The 18246-nt window shown below is 36.6% G+C and overlaps 2 protein-coding genes across 10 annotated transcripts in view; both read left to right on the top strand.

Moving 5' to 3' along the window:
* The first annotated feature begins 4911 nt into the window (after window positions 1-4911).
* On the top strand, window positions 4912-17916 carry LOC117673155 (lipase member M). The gene is made up of 10 exons (XM_034430345.3): window positions 4912-5895; window positions 7323-7431; window positions 7807-7924; window positions 8285-8483; window positions 9157-9266; window positions 10029-10165; window positions 12710-12856; window positions 13720-13791; window positions 14119-14184; window positions 14329-17916. Exons 2-10 carry the CDS (start codon window positions 7330-7332, stop codon window positions 14560-14562), a joined length of 1185 nt encoding a protein of 394 aa, XP_034286236.1. The 5' UTR covers window positions 4912-5895; window positions 7323-7329; the 3' UTR covers window positions 14563-17916.
* Window positions 17910-18246, top strand: part of LOC117673156 (lysosomal acid lipase/cholesteryl ester hydrolase-like) — a 23446-nt gene continuing 23109 nt past the window's right edge. For 5 of the 9 annotated variants that reach the window (XM_087871759.1, XM_034430352.2, XM_060682832.2 and 2 more), the window contains exon 1: window positions 18030-18119. In XM_087871759.1, coding sequence (XP_087727885.1) covers window positions 18055-18119 — 65 coding nt within the window. In that variant the 5' untranslated portion in view covers window positions 18030-18054. Of the gene's footprint in view, window positions 18120-18246 lie in introns of all 9 variants that reach the window. The other 4 variants (XM_087871760.1, XM_087871757.1, XM_034430347.2 and 1 more) reach the window with 3 other exon arrangements.

Below are 18246 nucleotides of genomic sequence, written 5' to 3'. Positions count from 1 at the left end.
GCCAAGAAGCCTCCAATTTTACGCGGGAGAAAACCCGTATAACCAAAGACATATATATATATATATATATATATATATATATATATATATATATATATATATATATATATATATATATATAAATTTATATTCACTGACAAAGAAATAAAGGGAGACTAGTATAGATCTATTTCAAGCTATTTAGCTCTCATCAGCTACCCATACCCTTCTGGGATTCGAACCTGGGCTTGCTTGCATATTAGGCAGATGTATTAACCTCTAAGCCACAAGTTCTCCTTGCTTTGTCAGCTTGTACCAGGGAAGATTAAATGGGTTTTCTATTGAAGCAGCCTGGCCTACTCAAATATGGGAAGGAACATACTGCTTCCTTTCGCCTTTCAGCCCCAATCCAGGAGCCCTCAGGCAGTCACTTTCACAACAAACTATTTTGTGTTAAATTTATATTTATTGACAAAGAAATAAAGGGAGACTAGTATAGATTTATTTCAAGCTATTTAGCTCTCATCAGCTAGCCATACCTTTCTGGGATTCGAACCTGGTACAAGCTGACAAAGGAAGGAAAATTTGTGGCTTAGAGGTTAATACATCTGCCTAATATGCAAGCAAGCCCAGGTTCGAATCCCAGGGTGAAAGGAAGCAGTATGCTCCTTCCCATATTTGGGTAGACCAGGTTGCTTCAATAGATAACCCATTCACACACACACACACACACACACACACACACACACACACACACATGACAGTTACAGGGTCCCAGGATCATGTGATCACCTTTTGAGACCTTCTGATAGGCAAAGTCAATGGGAAAGCTAGATTCACTTAACAACTATGTTCCTAACAACTGCAGTGATTCATTTTAACAGCTATGGCAAGAAAGCTTGTAAAATGGGGGGGGGGATCACTTAATAACGTTCTCGCTTAATAGAAATGTTGGATTCAATTGTGATCATAAGTCAAGGACTACCTGTTTTTCTATTTTATTGTACTCTACGCCACCCAAAGTCACTCCTAAGGGCAGCATATATATTTAATAAATAAATTTTCCCTCTTATTGTCTGTTCCATAATTTTTGTCCTTCTGGGAAAATAATCCTTGGTTGGCTGTGTAATACTGGAGGTCCCGTCCCCCTCTTCCCCCCCACCAGCAATTTTGACTATAAATATTTATTAGCATTCCACGGGCACGTTTTCTTCCTGCAGATGTCCTCTGGGTGTCCCTGTCTTGGTGCTTTATAAAAATTTACTCCTTTGGAGCATCTCTCATTTTTAGTAGGCTATGTTCCTTTAGCATTCCAAATAAGGTGCTGCCAAATTCCCTTGGCTAGATTAACATGCCCCTTCTCTTACAAAGGCCAGCTCATGTCACAGTTTCTCAGCAGATGCACCCCCCTTGCCTTTCACTTCAAGGCTTTATAGTTACACATTCATTTTCAATTTCTAAACTAGATCAGACACACGTAATTAGATGCTCTCAAATCATTAATTCATCTACCATGAGACCATAATTGCCCATCATCTATGAAGCAGAAATTAAAATAATATGTAATTAAAGGTTTAAAAGAGGACCTTCTTAACAAAGAAATCAATATTAATTGATATGCCTGTGTAAAAACATTGGCTAATTAAACACCTTAATTTCACCTAGCTGTGGCACTGTGACAAACCATTGAGGGCAGCACATCCTTTTTCAATGCGCCCATAAGCCAAAGTTGGAAGAAATACAGTAAATCTTTCTGGATGCTGTCAGCATCTTAGGAACAGACAACACCCCTGAGAAGTTAAAAGGACAAGGAAAGCCTGGCATATTGTCACAGTTTTGCTTTTTAAATTATATTTTAAATTAGATGGACTCAGACTCAAGACAGACACAAAAGCACTGGACAAATAGCTTCTTTATATCTCCCTATAAGTGTTCAGGAGTTTTTTTATTTTGTACGCAGTGCACCCTAGACTGTTGGCCTTCTGTTAAAGGCCAACATGTAGAGTGCTTGCACCTTTTTTACATTGTGTTTTGCCTATACTTTCATCTCTTTTGGATACCTTCAAAAGGAAAAAAACCTTTTGTTTGGCTGCTGTACTTTGTATGCTAGTGGCTACAGAACTCTAAGATACCTGTCCAGTGGTGGGATTCAGCTGATACACACCGGTTCAGTAGAACCGGTAGCTATTTTTTTGTGGAGTTCAGTGAACCGGCTGAATAGAATGCCTCGCCCCTCCCCTCCCCTCCCAGCCCCTCCTTGCCTTGCCCGGCCTCTCCTGGCCTTCAAAATAAGCACAACATGGAAGGCTTCCATCCTAGGAAATAAGCCCAATCAATGCCTCTCTCTCCACCATAACAAGGTGGCCCATCTTCATGTCTTTTCAAGTGCAGCCTCTCTTTCAAATGATCCTGAAGATGAGCAATGTACACCAAACTAATCCAGAAGAGGAGGAGGATTTGAGCTACCTGAGCAGGCCTGAGTGATCAGTTAGGTGCAACTGCGCATTGTACAAGCAGCGTGCTGACCGGAGTGTGGAAGTGGCCAGCGACAGATCGGGATTCATGATCTCAAAGGGTAAAAGTAACCGAGCAGCCGACTATCTCCTACTACACCCATGTCAAGATTGCAGTTTTTTGGCAACTCTGCTGTGCTGATGCTGTGGAAAGTTCAAAAAGGACAGAAATAGGGCAACCAAAAGGCCTGCAATTTTATTAAGCAGAGTTTAGTGCTAATCTGCTCTTCCCTACACTTGAGACACAAACTCAACTGAAATCCTGGAGCCCTGGATGACTATCTCTGTAGTTGTTTCCTATCCAAGACTGAAAAAGACGAATAAAGAAGAAAAAATGTAATTTGTGAATGATATCAGTTATGTGAATGAGCATAGCATAGCACTTCTGCATAGCAAGAAGTGACAGTGCATAATCCACCCTCTGAGCAATTTGCTGGATTACTGATATTTTTTGCAATGGAAACAACTGGGCATCTATAGATATATCTCTATAAAGAGTACAGAGAAGAGCAACAAAGATGGTTAGGGGACTGCGGCTAAAACATATGAAGAATGGTTGCAAGAATTGGGTATGTCTAATTTAATGAAAAGGACTAGTGGTGTCATGATAGCAGCATTTCAATATTTGAGAGGTTGCCATAAAGAAGTGGGGGTCAACCTATTCTACAAAGCACCTGAAGGCAATGGATGGAAACTAATGAAGGAGAAAACCAACTTAGGATCCAGGAGAAATTTCTTGATAGAACAATTAATCATTGGAACGAGTTGCCTCCAGAAGTTGTAGGTGCTCCAGTACTGGCTGTTCTTAAGAGGAGATTGGACAACCATTTTTCTGAAATGGTGTGGAGCTTCCTGCTTGAGCAAAGAGTTGAACTACAAGACCTCCAAGGTCCCTTCCAACTCTGTTATTCTGATATTCTCAGTCATCCAGGTCATGATTGTCCCACAGGTGTTTTTTCCAAAACACAACTGGACTTCAGTTGCTTGTTGGATAAAGCACCTTTGGGAAACGACTAGGCATTTATGGAAAATAAGTCATTCTGATAGATGATTGTCTTTCCTGCAAGCAGTCATAAATCCAAGAGACCTAAATGGGGAGCAGCAAATCCCGTATAAGATCATTTAATCATGCCAGCTGACATTCACTCAGAGACATAAGGAGGGAACAGGTGTGCCAAGAACTGTAAATCTGAACTGCAACTCCACCTCCACCCCCAGCAAGGTGTGGTCAATGAAAGCAATGATAATTTGCTGCTGGAGCCATTAGCATTTTAGAGGGGAGAACCACTTTTCATAAATTACATAGAGCAGTATATTTTTCAATATAGAACATATTGCAAGTCATCCCTTTTAATTTAACATGTATCAACTTGTTTTTAAGTAGATATAACACTGATGAATCTAGCAAAGTACTGTAAGATTGTAATCTTGAAATGACTATCTTGGAAATCATCAAGGATCAGTCTTAAGACACTCATCAAATGAGCAACCCCCCCCCAATTTTTAGATAGTATCATCTAGTCATCTGTTATCTGCTTCCAGAAGGAGTGGAGAGAGCCAATTTGGAATTCAAACTCTCTGTCCTGGTCTTCAAAGCACTGAAGATCAGAGAACCCTCATTTTATGCCAGCTATCTAATATCTTGTACTTATACAACCAGCAAGCTTTATCTCTGGTGAAGTTCAATTGCTTGTTTTCAATAGCGTTGAAAGGGAGATTCAACAACACGAAGCAAGAATTCAGGAATTTACATATCCCTACCAGCTGACAAACATTGAAAGGTCCCAATGTGTAATTATGTTCCCTTTCTAGTTCAGTTGGTGTTCTACCTAATAGGTCACTTGCTGCTGAAGGGGTCCATAATTCTTCTCACAGTTGAGAAGAACCCATTTATCTTTTTGGCACCCAGCATGCCATCACCTCTAGAAAGGTAGCTATGCTCTCCACTGTTAGTAGTGCTATATAAAGATATGGCAATTTGGGATCCTCACAATCCCAACTATACACAGTATGGAAAAGTCAATCCAGTGTTTATTGTATTTGTGAATGTTTATCTCTCTTAGTCTTTGAATGTTTTATATTGTGTATACTCATTTTAGATATAGGTATTCCTTGTGTGAGGCTTGTCTGTGATGGTGGTGAACTTTGGTAGACTAACTGGCTGTATGCTGACTTTTAAGTTTTTAGCAATGATGTATTGTGGCAAAATTCATTTTTTTAATGTAAAGCTCTTACCTGCTGCTACTGTCACATCCTTGTTGTACTGCTTCTACCCAGAAATATGGTAAATTAGTGAACTAATGGGGAGCGAGCAACTGGTCAGATCCATTCCTGGATGGAGTGAATTCAAGAAATGAGCAAACTCCCATTGCTTGTGTGGCATTTCAGCTTTTTCGTAATGTTTGAAGAAGGCTAAAGAGTTGGAGTTAAAAAGAGAAAACAAAAAAAATATGATGCTATGAATAGGAGTGTATGACATGCATGAGTGGTTAAGTCTATGCTGCCAAATATTTAGTAAAAGAGAAGTACAATTAAAAATGGTCAGAGTATTTAGTTAAACATTCTAGAATAAAGTAACAAATAAAATGTATGTTGAAATCATAATATGGCAGCCTATCAATCAGTTGCACATAAACAAGAACATGGCCTAAACTATAACGTAATATTAATCCTTAAATTGTGATGGCCTATAATTATTAGGTACTAAAATACAACAGGATGATAACATCAAAAGATTCGATCAGCATAAAATGATTATAATGGATTATCATCAAATTCCAATGAATCTTTAGTGCTGCTGTGTAGAATCTAGCTAGCTACGCTGTAGCTACAATCCATTTGTCTTTAACCATTGAAGGTAAACAGTGTCAGAATGATCAGGATACCTATTAATTATTGGGAAAATAAATTTTGTTCAAATGTCTCTATAAAAAGAGCAGTGAAGAAGGACATGACCAGAGGTTTACATCTCTTCAGAATCACAGGGACAGACAGAGCCTTTCAACCAGTGGTATCTTTGGATGGTATATTTGCCATCCAAAGTATATAGTGTATACAAGACCAAGAATACAGCTATATCTATTTGCTTTTGGAGATAAATGCATTTAATCTCAGTTCTCAAGGGAGAACTCATTATGCCAGTTGCCACCTAAAATAAAATAATAATAATAACCAAAGTATGGCACATATTTGTCTACCTGTCATGCAGTCACTGTATCCCTAGCAGGCTGGATAAAGTCACAAATATGTAGAACCCAATTTCCTGCTTATACTTCAAGGCCATCATCATGAATGGTGCATAATTATATACAGTTGAGAGCTGGATGGTGTTTATTACCTTTTAGGTCTTGTACATCAGGGCCTTTTCAGTAGCATTTAAAGTCAACAGGACAGCTAAGCACAGGTAAGCAAAGTCTCTTCCTTAATTTAATCTTTTAAAGAAAAATGGTAGTCAAGTGGTCTTGCAATAAAACTTCAACATACTCTTCTATTAACAGCTAGATCTTGTATGATACAATAATTTTAAACTTCCTTTTAAAATATCTGAACATTTGTTTCAAACAATTGTATTTGTTTAACACAAATACAAAGAATGCTGAGAACCAGACTTGGGATGCAAATATTAACACAACTAGAATAGAATCTTCTTTTATTTATCATCCAAAGCTTTGCTACTCTCTTCCAACAGTTGTGGAAGAATACACATGGATTCATAATATTTGTAGTATTGTTAGTTTTGCTTTCTCCATCATCATTATTATCATTGTTATTATAACAGTTATTCTTGTTATTAGTTCAAATTTTTCCAAATTTTTTTAAATTAAAAAATAAATAAATGACCTACCCATATTTCCTTTTAAAATGTTTCAGTGTATTTTCTCATTATTTTCTCAGAAATGAATACTTTCTCAGATAAGGAATGGGTCCCTTAAACTGGCTTCCTTAACTCTTATCATTCATTTCCCAGATGCAAAATCAGATTAGTCACATTTCCTCAACCAATTACTAATTTAGCAAAAAGTTGAATAAGAATGTTTAATGTGCTTAACAGAATAACAGAGTTGGAAGGAGACTTGGAGGTCTTCTGCTGGTTAATTGTTCTCACTGATAGGAAATTTCTCCTTAGTTCTAGATTGCTTCTCTCGATAAGTTTCCATCCATTCTTTCGTGTCTTGCCTTCTGTTGCTTTGGAAAATTGGTTGATCCACTCTTCTTTTGGCAGCCCCTTAAATATTGGAGCACTGTTATCATGTCACTCTCAGTCCTTCATTTCACTAGACTAAACATACCTAATTCTTGCAATCATTCTTTAGGTTTTAGGCTCCAACCCTCTAATAATCTTTGTTGCTCTTTTCTCTTGCAATATAAGCATTTTGAATGTTCTTTTCCTAATATATTATATTCTTTTAGGCAAATGATTGTTTCCTTGTTATGTTAGTTTTTGGGTGTCTTGTTCAATATATATGTATATGTATATTTAGATGTTTACATATGTGTGTGTGTGTATGTGTATGTATATGTATATATATTTCTGTTGATGATTTGGAGTTTCAAGTTACACCACAACATCTTGAAATGTAATATGTTCTATACATCTGAATTCCAGCTAATTTGTACATTGTTACAGAGTAAATTTGTTTCCTGCCGGTTTTAATATATTGCACAAAATGAACATTTTCTACATAATAAATTTGGCCAATATAACATTATTACAAAAGAATTGGATATCTAATTTTGATATAATTTTAGAAAGTGCTGAAGATTTTAAAACATGGAGGAAATTCAATTCTTTAGGACATTTACTAATATTTTGCATATCATTTAATCTAGGGACATAATGTGGTTGTTACTGGCAATAACATGTTTAATCCATCAAACTGTCACTTCAGAACAATTCAGAAGTGGAAGACATTTGAATCCTCAAGCATTTATGACTATTGTAAGTTATTTACTGTATTTGGATGTGCTTGGAAACAATAGAATGAATTATTTGCTAAAACATCTCTTACCCAATTTTTAATTGATGATTAAGAACAAATGCTTTTGCATTGGAATCTCCTTGCATACTTGTATTAGCTCAAATGAACTGGTTACTAATGTCCGGGGTCTCTGATCTCCTCGATCTTCTGAGACCTTAGCTGTATGGTTAATATAAGAAAAAAAAAGGAGAACCCCATACTCATGCCTACCAATTATAGTTAGATTTAATCAGCTTGGAAATAATACAATTGCTACTGAAATCCTCTGGTTTTTCTTGCTTTTATACGGTCACTAAACAATCTTATTTCTATTATCTCTTTTTTTCTTCCTGTAGCCTCAAATCATCCAATATTGGGGGTATCCCAATGAAGAATATGAAGTGCTGACAAAAGATGGTTATTACCTAAAAGCAAACAGAATTCCCTGTGGAATTCACTGTCCTGAAAAAATAGGTATGGCTGGAATATGGTTTTTTTTATGAAGGTATGATTTAATGTGCATGTTTGTGCAACTTTAACTCCCATTGGCATCAATCATGGCCCATGCAGAATGGAGAGGAAAGGAATTGTCATCTAAAATGTCTCCAGATTGGGGAACGTTGTGAGAAAGTATCTGTTAATCAACCCAAACCATGTAAACATTTCTGGCTAGAGAAAGGACATGAAAAAACAAATGCTTCTATAAAAATGGTCATTAACTTGGAATTACTGCAGGGTATCTAAGTGAGACATTTGGATACTTCCGGTGAGTAATGTGATAGATTGAACAATATGAGTAAATTACCACTCTCTTTTTCCTTCTTTCTCACCTAGGGACTAGACCAGTTGTATTACTCGTACATGGCTTGCTTGCTGAAGGGAGATGTTGGATTGCAAATCTTCCTAGCAATAGCCTGGGATTTTTTTTAGCAGATGCTGGCTATGATGTCTGGATAATTAATACTAGGGGGAGCTCCTGGTCTAGAAGACACCAAACATTTTCAATTGATCAGCAAGAATTCTGGGAATTCAGGTAATTTCTGAGAAAAATAGATGGTTGATCAGAGGGAGAGTCTTGTTGAATATGGCTTTCTTAGTACGAAGTAGGTATTTGCTTTCTTAGAGTGAAGTAGGTATTTTTGAGACTGGCCATGATGAATTCTAGAATATATTGTGATTGCTCTGTGAAAATGAGGACTAGTAAAAAATAATACTATTCAATAATATTCAGTTCAATAATACAGCACCTTCTTTCTCTTGAGAAGTTACAAATACAGTCCTCAGCGTTTGCAGGGAAGGTTATTCATAAAACCTGTTTTTGAAACTGGGAAAACAAAATCTAAGGCAAATAATAAACAATATTAATGTAGATGAATCAATACTTAGCATATACTTTTGTCTTTGGAAAGAACAAATCTATATTTAAGTGCATAAAGTAAGAGTATAATATATAAATTAAATTAAAAAAATGCATATTTTCCATGTTTGATATTCACTCAAAGAGAGAGTTGCAGTCATTTTATTCTAACAATTCACCACATTCTTGTGAATTTCACAGACTAATTTCCTATTTCCTCACACCTTGCCACACACTTTGTCACAGACGAAACAGCCGTTTGGGTTTTTAAAAATAATTATGCTGTGTTTTCAGTTTTTGTTTCCAAATTCAGGTAGACAATACTTCAAATACTATGTATATCTTTCAGTTTTCATGAAATAGCAATCTATGATATTCCAGCAACAATAGACTTCATCCTGAATAAGACTAAGCAAGAGAAACTTTATTATATTGGTCATTCGCAAGGTGGGACACTAGGTAAGCTAAAAGCCAGATAATGAATGTTATGTCATATTTAAAGCTAAGGTGTCTTATTTTTTTCTCTCTCTTCTTTGTCAAGTGAGCCCTGATTTTTTCCTTCTAGCCGATCACCTGGGACTCGGGAGGGAGCAAATAGATTGGTGGCGGGGCCAGGCAGAGGTTTCCTGCAAAGCTAATTAAATAATTAATGAAAGACAAATACCTCTCTGTCCTTTTGGTTATTTTCCTAGTATTAGAAATCTGAGGCGAGGTAGAACACACTGCCCTGCTATAATGAACCCCAGCCCTGGGAATTAGACCTACAGAAATCTAAGAGTAAAATATTTAGGAGTGTATGGTTTAAACTTGCAATCATAAGAAAAATGGATAGGAACATCAGGGAAGATATTGTTATTCCTTTGGAAAAATCCCAAAACCAAGTGTTGGCAGGAGATCAGTGGTGGGCGAACCCTTAGCTCTGATTGCTGGCCCATCCATCCGCCCTTGTGCTATGCTTTCCATTTATAACTAACTTTATGGCTCGTTGGCTGGCCCAACTGTGATCTGAGCTGCCCCTGCTGTACTCATCGGAGCTGCCTGAGTTGATTAGGACCATGTTTGAAGCTCCGTTTCTCTCCCAAAGTGGCGTGTGCGAGCTCACAACCAGCGAACCCTTTGTTAAAGTAAGTGCAGCCCACCCCTGCAGGAGATACAGAAACACAAAGACCAATGAATGTTTTAAGAAGGTTCAGATGTCACTTTTAAAATTGTCTTTTGCAGGTTTTATTACTTTTTCAGTCATTCCAGAACTGGCCCCAAAAATCAGTTTTTATTTTTCCTTGGCACCTGGTTACACACTAGTGAATAGCAAGGGTCTTTTCTATATGCTTCTGGCACTTCCTGATGGACTCAGACGAGTAAGTATTTCTCATATTATTTTTATTCTGATATTTCAGTACATTTTTAAATATATCTTTTGTGATTCACAATGAAAAGATCCAGGTTGGTCTAGTGGTTAATGCAGCAGACTGTGAGTTCTTCCAGTCCTGCCTTAGCTATGAAAGCCAACTGGGAGACTTTGGGACAGTCAGTCAGTCACTCTTAGCCCAATTCACTTCATAGGCTTGTTGCTGTGGGGAAATAGGAGGCTATGTTGGATATGTTTACTACCTTGAGTTATTTGTAAAAATAATAAAGGCAAGATAAAAAAATAACATAAATAAAATAAACAAAAGTTTCCAAATCATGATTGTCATGGAAATTGGGGAGCTGAGGAGACCAGATAGGCCTGGTATATTTTTTTATAATTAATTAGTGATTTTATGTATTTATTTACTACTCAGAGTTGCTTTTGGTGAGATGGGCAATTATATAAATTAGGCTTAGTTCAGGGGTGGGTTGTAAATTTTTTTACTACTGGTTCTGTGGGCGTGGCTTATTTTGTGGGCGTGGCTTGATGATCATGTGACAATTCTTTAGGATTTAGCAGAGGTACTGGTCTACCAGGCTTTTAATTGCTTGCAGAGCTGTACCGGTCTACTCATTTGTTTTTGGAGGCACTGGTCTACCCATTTATTTTTGCAGACACCAGTCTACCCATTTATTTTTGCAGGCACCGGTCTACTCATTTGTTTTCTTTTAACACTGATCAGCTGTAGGGCGGCCCTTTAAAGCCCTGCTGCAAGAGTGTAAACTGTTTTTTTCCCTCTAGCCGATAGCTGGGACTCAGGAGGCAGCAATAGATTGGGGGTGGGGCAAAATAAAAGGTAAGAATAATGCAGGGGGGGCAGAACCGGTTCAGTGACATCATATCGTCACCACTACCAGTTCGGCGGAACTGGGCGGAACCGGGAGGAACCCACCACTGGCTTACTTAGACTTAGTTCCTTCCATGCTAGCAAATAGCATATTAAACAGCTATCTAAATTAGATAATAAATAAATACAATTTATTTTGCTATTTATTTTGTATTAGTTTATAATATAAAGAGAAAATGGTAGGAAAATAAGGGAGGGAAAAGTGTAGGGCAAAGGGAAAAAAGAAAGAAAAGGCGTTGCCTTCTGATTCCCTTTAATGCAGTAGAATAAGATAATAACATCAAATCTCAACATTTTATTTTTTTACATAATAATATAAACAAGCCATTTCTATAACAACAAACCTATCTAATTGATAAAACACAAATTCAACGTTTCATTTTTTTTCCCCACCTCAAGCACAAAGTCCAGAAGTGGTTTCTAAGTAGAAACAAAAGTAATTGTATTTTTTTCTTTGATCAAAGCAGTCAATTTGGCCATCTCTGCTAACTACATCTATTTTGCAACCATTCATCCATTGTAGGAATCAAATTGTTCTTCCATTTTTGTGCATAAAGTAATCTTGCTGCTGTCAACATGTATTACATCAAAGTTCCAATTTTTTCCCCAAGTCTTTTTCCATTAAACCTAAAAGAAAATTTATTAAACAAACAAAAAATCTTATCCAAGTGTTTCTGAGCTTTCCCCAAATATACCAATTCTCTTAAACCACAGCCTATGCATTGTCTGCAAGGAATTTCCCTAATATTTAGCATATTTTTCGGAGTATAAGATGCACTTTTTTCCCTCCTAAAAGAGGCTGAAAATTTGGGTGCTCCGAATGTAGCTTTTTTGAAGCTTTTTTTTTTCAGCCCTAAGGAGGCGCTTGCGATCTCCGCTTCCCTGCTTTGCCTGCTCCCTCCAACTCTCAGCTGCGAAGCTTTTTTTCATCCCTAACAAGGCGATAGCGAGTGAAGTGATCTCCGTGGTTTGCCTGCTTTTCTCATTGCTTCTCTCTCCAAAGATCAATTGTGCTTTAGAAGCTGTTTTTTATCCCCAAGCAGGGGATAAAAAACAGCAAACTAATCTGCTGAAGCTGACCAGACTAAGGACGCCAGCCAGATGAATAGCTGGTAGGCAGGTTCTCCTCCCCCCTATTTTCCTCCTCAAAAACTAAGCTGTGTGTTATACTCCGGTGCGTCTTATACACCGAAAAATATGGTACTTTTTCATTAAGCCAGTTTTATTTGACCAGAGTTCTATGAGTTAGTTGGGTGGCTGTATAAATTTGTTTAATAACTACATAAGCAAACAAATATAAAAGGTTGCAGAAAAAGTAACTTAACTGTATGCTTATTTAATAATGTTGTTAGGTATTTTAGGGGCATCTTTTCGGTGAATTGCTTTGTTCATTGCCTGTTTCATTTTGTGATTTGCTATAAAAGGGTGAAATTGGAAAAATTCAATTTAATTAATTCATCAAACAGATTTATCCCCTCTATCCTTATAAAGGTAATTTCCTTGCATCATTTAATTGTCTTGAAAAGCTGATAGTTGGTAGCAGATGGAGAAATTTTCCAGGGAATAGAGTCAAGTTTCTATGGAGGGAGATAAGCATTGTTTCTGAACAGATTCACATTAATTTCTGCTTTTCTTTATTATTAGCTTATATGGGGTACTAAAGAATACTGCCTTTTAAGCCCGAAACTGAAAATGGCCACTGCCAACTTCTGCAGCTATCCAGTATTTGACAGGCTGTGTCTCCAAACGCTTTCTTTTGGTGTAGGTTTTAATAAAAAAAACACAAATACAGTAAGTGGATTCTGGTTTGTATGTATGCAGTAAGAAAATAAAACACCTTCACAACAGAGGAGAATAAATAAAACCAATGCATATCACAACTAACAGTAATGTTCTCACAACCTTAACAAACCAGTACAGGTAGTCGTCGACTTAGGACCAAAATTGAGCCAAACATTTCTGTTGTTAAGCAGACATTTGTTCAGTGAGTGTTGCCTCATTTTACACCCTTTCTTGCCTCAGTTGTTAAGTTAATCAGTGCAGTGGGTAGGTTAGTAACTCCATTGTTAAGTGAACCTGGTTTTTCCATTGACTTTGCTTGTCAGAAGATCACAAAAGGTGATCACATGATCCTGGGACACAGCAATGGTCATAAATATGAACCAGTTGTTAAGCATCTGAATTTTGATCCGATGGTCATGGGGATGCTGCAAAGGTTGTAACTATGAAAAATGATCAAAAGTTGCTTTTTTCAGTGCCATTGTAACTTTGAACAGTCACTGAATGAACTGTTGTAAATTGAGGACTACCTGTGTATGTTTTATGCCCATATTTTTTTATGTTTAGGGATTCCAAACATCTATCTCCTTTTTGTCTTCAAAATGTCCCTCATTTGGCAGACATAGCTTTAAGATCAAATGTTGTCAGGCTTTTTATGTATGAGTAGTTTTTTCTCCATGTGTGATACTTTCCTAATGTATGCTAACCACAAATTCTACTCTCTGATCTTCTCTGGTGAGCTTACACTGGTGAAATTGACAAGACCTTAATCAGTTAGATGCAGAAGGTTTTTGGCTTCATACTACTAGCTCTAGCATATTCCTATAATCGAGAAACCAGACTTATCTCATTCCTTCGTTCCCACTGTTTTCCAGAGTCGAGCAGATGTTTATCTGGGAATTTTTCCCGACTTTTCATCTGTAAAAGCAGTATCTCATTGGAGTCAGGTAAAGTTCCTTACACCTTGTCACATTCAGGAGTTTAATTTTTAATTGAGCATTTTGTAAATAGATATAAGTTTTCAAATCTTTGTAGATTTCTAAATAAAAGATAGTTTTGAAATTATGATAAATTTATGCCAAAATGTTTCTTAACATTTGTCTGTTAACTGTCTGAGAAACAATTACCACAAGCTGAAGAACTCAAGTCATCAGTTGCAGTAAAGCCCAACAGTCAATCGAGAAAAACTTCTACTTGTTCAAATCTATATCTGACTGTATTTCTTTCTTTTTTAAAAAATCAAATAGTACATAAATGTATTTTTCTTTTTTTAGGTTACCCGTTCACACAAATTTAGGTATTTTGACTATGGGGATAAGAACAAAGTTGTTTACAATATGGTAAGGAAAGAAAATGGAAGAATTCACCAATGTTAAAAAGTGATTTTTGGCATCAGATTTTAATTTAAATTAAAACAATGCTAAATTTTTGATATCTAAAAGAAACTTGATCCAATAAATTTATTTCTAATCTTGGCTTCACAGACCACACCTCCATTTTACATTATAGAAGAGATGTTTGTGCCAACAGGAGTGTGGAGTGGAGAAAATGATATTATGGAAGATGTTACTGATATTCAGCTCTTGCTCCCTCGAATCCCTCATTTAGCTTTCTATAACCATATTCCCAATTGGCAACATGTGGATTTTACCTTTGGCCTTGATGCTCCAAAACGTCTCTATCCTGATATCCTTTATCTGATGCAGAAGTATAAATAATGATGTGCTTCTCATTGTTTACATTTATACAAGTACATATATTCTACATTAATGGGGAACCCAGTAACATGTCTACCAAGCTGATCCTTTTTTCAATAAAACTGTTCCTCTTTTGTATAACATTTTTATATAACAATGTTATATAAATAACATTTTCATCAAGTTATCCTTCTTCAGGGCCCTACTGCTTTTTTAAAACAAGATTGATTGATTGATTGATTGATTGATTGATTGATTCATTCATTCATTCATTCATTCATTCATTCATTTCAATTTATATGGCTGCTCATCTCATCATAACTCTGAATGGCTAACAATGGTTAAAACCCCACACAATAATCACCAGAGCAATAATTGCATAAACAGTCATTTATATTACTTTCCAATATTGAGATTCCTTAAGAGATGCTGCCTGGGTCTTTGGCTCTCACATCTCTGCCTGTGAAGCCCTATTATGAATTATGAAGGTGAAACAAGATGCTTGCAATGTGGTTTGAAAACATGAGTAGGAAAGTAGGAAGGGATTTAGTTGGTCTGGAGTTACAGAGATAACACTGTTAGGCATTCATGGAATTTTCCCAGTGTGGGCATTTCTGGGCCCTCAGACATTATCTTGACATATATGACAGATAACATCCCAGAGTTCTGAAGGCGCTGGCAGACTGCATCTCAGATCCATTGTACCATATCTCTCAAAAATCCTGAAGTACTGAGGAACTAACTGTACTTGAGGATTGGAATAGAGCTGATGTGGTTCCCAGCTTCAAAAAAGGAAAAAAATAAAAAAAATAAAAAACAGACCCAGGAAACTACAGACCAATCAGCCTAACATCAGTACTTGGGAAGATACTGGAAAAGATAATCAAAAAACAGATCTGTGAACAACTAAAACAAATAAAGTTTTAACTAGAAGCCAGTTAAAAACAGATTATCCCAAACCAATCTTATTTCATTCTTTGACAAAGTGACTAAATTAGTAGATCAGCGAAATGCTGTGGACATAATACAGGTTATCCTCGAGTTATGAATGTAATAGAGTAATAATAGAGAATGTAATAAAATATGTGAAAAGGAATCAGCTATATTCCTTTTTCAAGGAATTGTACTGAATGTCAAATTCATAGGGTTGCAATATCTAACTGAAATGCTATGGAAAAATTGTTGAAGCATGTCTATGAACATTTTGTGACCTGTCAACAGCACAAATAGATTTTGTCATAGATTAACACAAAATGTTTTCTATGTCTATAGAGTATATACATCTCAAAAGTTCAGTCTTTGAATATTTCTGTTCTGGAGAAGAAACTGAACAGCTGATGTATTCAAGAGACTTCTTGATCTATTTGCCTGAGTCTAGTAAGATGTCACCAAATCTATAGGATTGATATTAGTCATCCTCCAAAATTGATGCAATGGATTATAAAAGCCATACAAGGCTCCTAAATCCTTTTCTACAGTTGCTGCATGGACAACATCATCCATATAAGAAAGCCTCTGCAGGATACAGTTTATCACCTTTATAAGTTTCTGGAGTTAATAGTCCAAATGGAATGTTACTGACCCTATAATCAAAGACCATGGCATAAATCGTAAGATGCTGGGGACAATTCTCCTTGCCAAAATCTTGTAGTGGCACATGATCAGAGGTGGATTTCAGCAGGTTCTGACCAGTTCTGGAGAACCGGTAGCGGAAATTTTGAGTAGTTCGGAGAACCGGTAAATACCACCTCTGACTGGCCCCGCCCTCATCTATTCTCTGCCTCCCGAGTCCCAGCTGATCAGGAAGAAATGGGGATTTTGCAGTAACCTTCCCCTGCCACACCCACCAAACCACGTCCACCAAGCCACTCCCACAGAACCGGTAATAAAAAATTTTGAAACCCACCACTGCACATGATCTAGGAAAAAATCTATGCACAGCATGGAATATATTGTTTATGGTTAGTACAGGAACGGTGCCACATCACATTCTTATCTAACACCCTTAGATTATTAGAGAGACATATTTCATTAGTAACTTTTTTTGTGTGTTGGATATCCAGGCTGCAGTTTAGTATTTCTATAATAATCCCATTCTCCAAAATTATTTTTAATTCACACCCTAAAAAGAAATGTCTTGGCATATATAAATGCTGATATTCACTGAGTAAAACATTAGCTGTATGATCAAATACTACACCCCAGCCTAAGGTTGGAAAACACAATAAGTTTGTATGGTTAATTACATAGTGCTTATTATACAGTGGGTAATCACACACATATGATTTATGATATTCTAACTCTTTATCTAACCTTGATTTTGCTGCTCCATATGGAAGATCAGCATCAATCATTTTACATCAAAAGATTATCCGCTTTTAATCAATACCTGTTTGAACAATTGGTTATCCTTCTCTTGCATCTGAAAATATGCATTTTGCCTTTATTTTAGTTTTTTTTTATTCCCACAATTGGTGCCCTTTGGACCTACTCTGATCATATGATTTATCATATGATAAATCCTTGATTTAAGACCACAATGGAACCCAAATTTTTTGTTGTTAAGTGAGACATTTGTTAAGTGAGCTTTGCCCCATTATATGGCCCTCTTTGCCAAAATAGTTAAGTGAATCGCTGCAGTTGATAAGATAGTAACCTGGTGGTTAAGTGAACCTCGCTTCCCCATTGACTTTGCTTGTCAGAAAGTCACAAAAGGGGATCACGTGACCCTGGGACATAGCAATGGTCATAAGTATGAACCAGTTGCCAAGCATCTGAATGTTGATCACATGATCATGGGGATGCTGTAAAGTTGTAACTCTGAAAAACGGTCATAAGTCACTTTTTTAGCGCTGTTGTAACTTTGAATGGTCACTAAATGGACTGTTGAAAGTGGACGACTACCTATAATCAGAGGCTGTGATCTGCTCAACATCTTTTGAAGATGTCTCTGATTTCAGAGGCCACTCTTTTTGACATATGGGAGAAGGCCATCCCAGTATAACATCCCAAGTTATGAAACAAACTCCCGGAAACATTGCATTTCTTTTTCTATGTTCCAATTAATTTCAATGATTTTATTACTGATTTAAATTGTTGCAAATTTTATTTTTCAATTTTTACGAATTCATATTTTATTACTGTTTTGTGCTTTTTAAGGGTTTTCACACTTTGTAGGATTATTCATCCTCACATTGTATAATACAGTAGAATTGAATATATTCTGCATTTTCAAGCACGTAATACGACCCACTAAAGCTTTTCTACAATTAAGAACTAAACAAGGATCAACTCTGCTAAGTAGATGAATGCCAAACGACTAGGCTAAACTAAAGAGGGAAAGCAAAATGATTTTTTTTTTAAAAAAAGTAAGAAAATTAAAATAAATCAACGAAAGACGTTCTGTCCTCACTACAGGTCACCCTGTGTGTGGCTCGACAGAACAGTGAAAAAGCAACGCTATGTATGGGATATAGATTTTTGTCTGTGGAAGAACATGTGTCATAGACTAAGATGGATTCTTCTAGATGTTTCTATTACCCCGGAACGTTACAAAATGGAGTCTGCTTTCTCAGGATGTAAGGGTCAAATATGCTATGAAAACCAATGTTCTAAATCTCAGCCACTAGATGTTGATGCCAGACAACAACAACATACAGAACACAAACTCTATGCTGAAGGCATGACAAAGGCCATTTCTCAATC

Source organism: Pantherophis guttatus, chromosome 6 (assembly GCF_059756535.1).
Source record: "Pantherophis guttatus breed Tessera chromosome 6, ASM5975653v1, whole genome shotgun sequence".
In the NCBI taxonomy this organism is placed as follows: Eukaryota; Metazoa; Chordata; class Lepidosauria; order Squamata; family Colubridae; genus Pantherophis; species Pantherophis guttatus.
Note: the sequence above shows the minus strand (reverse complement) of the source record. Positions and strands in the feature narration are given on the sequence as shown.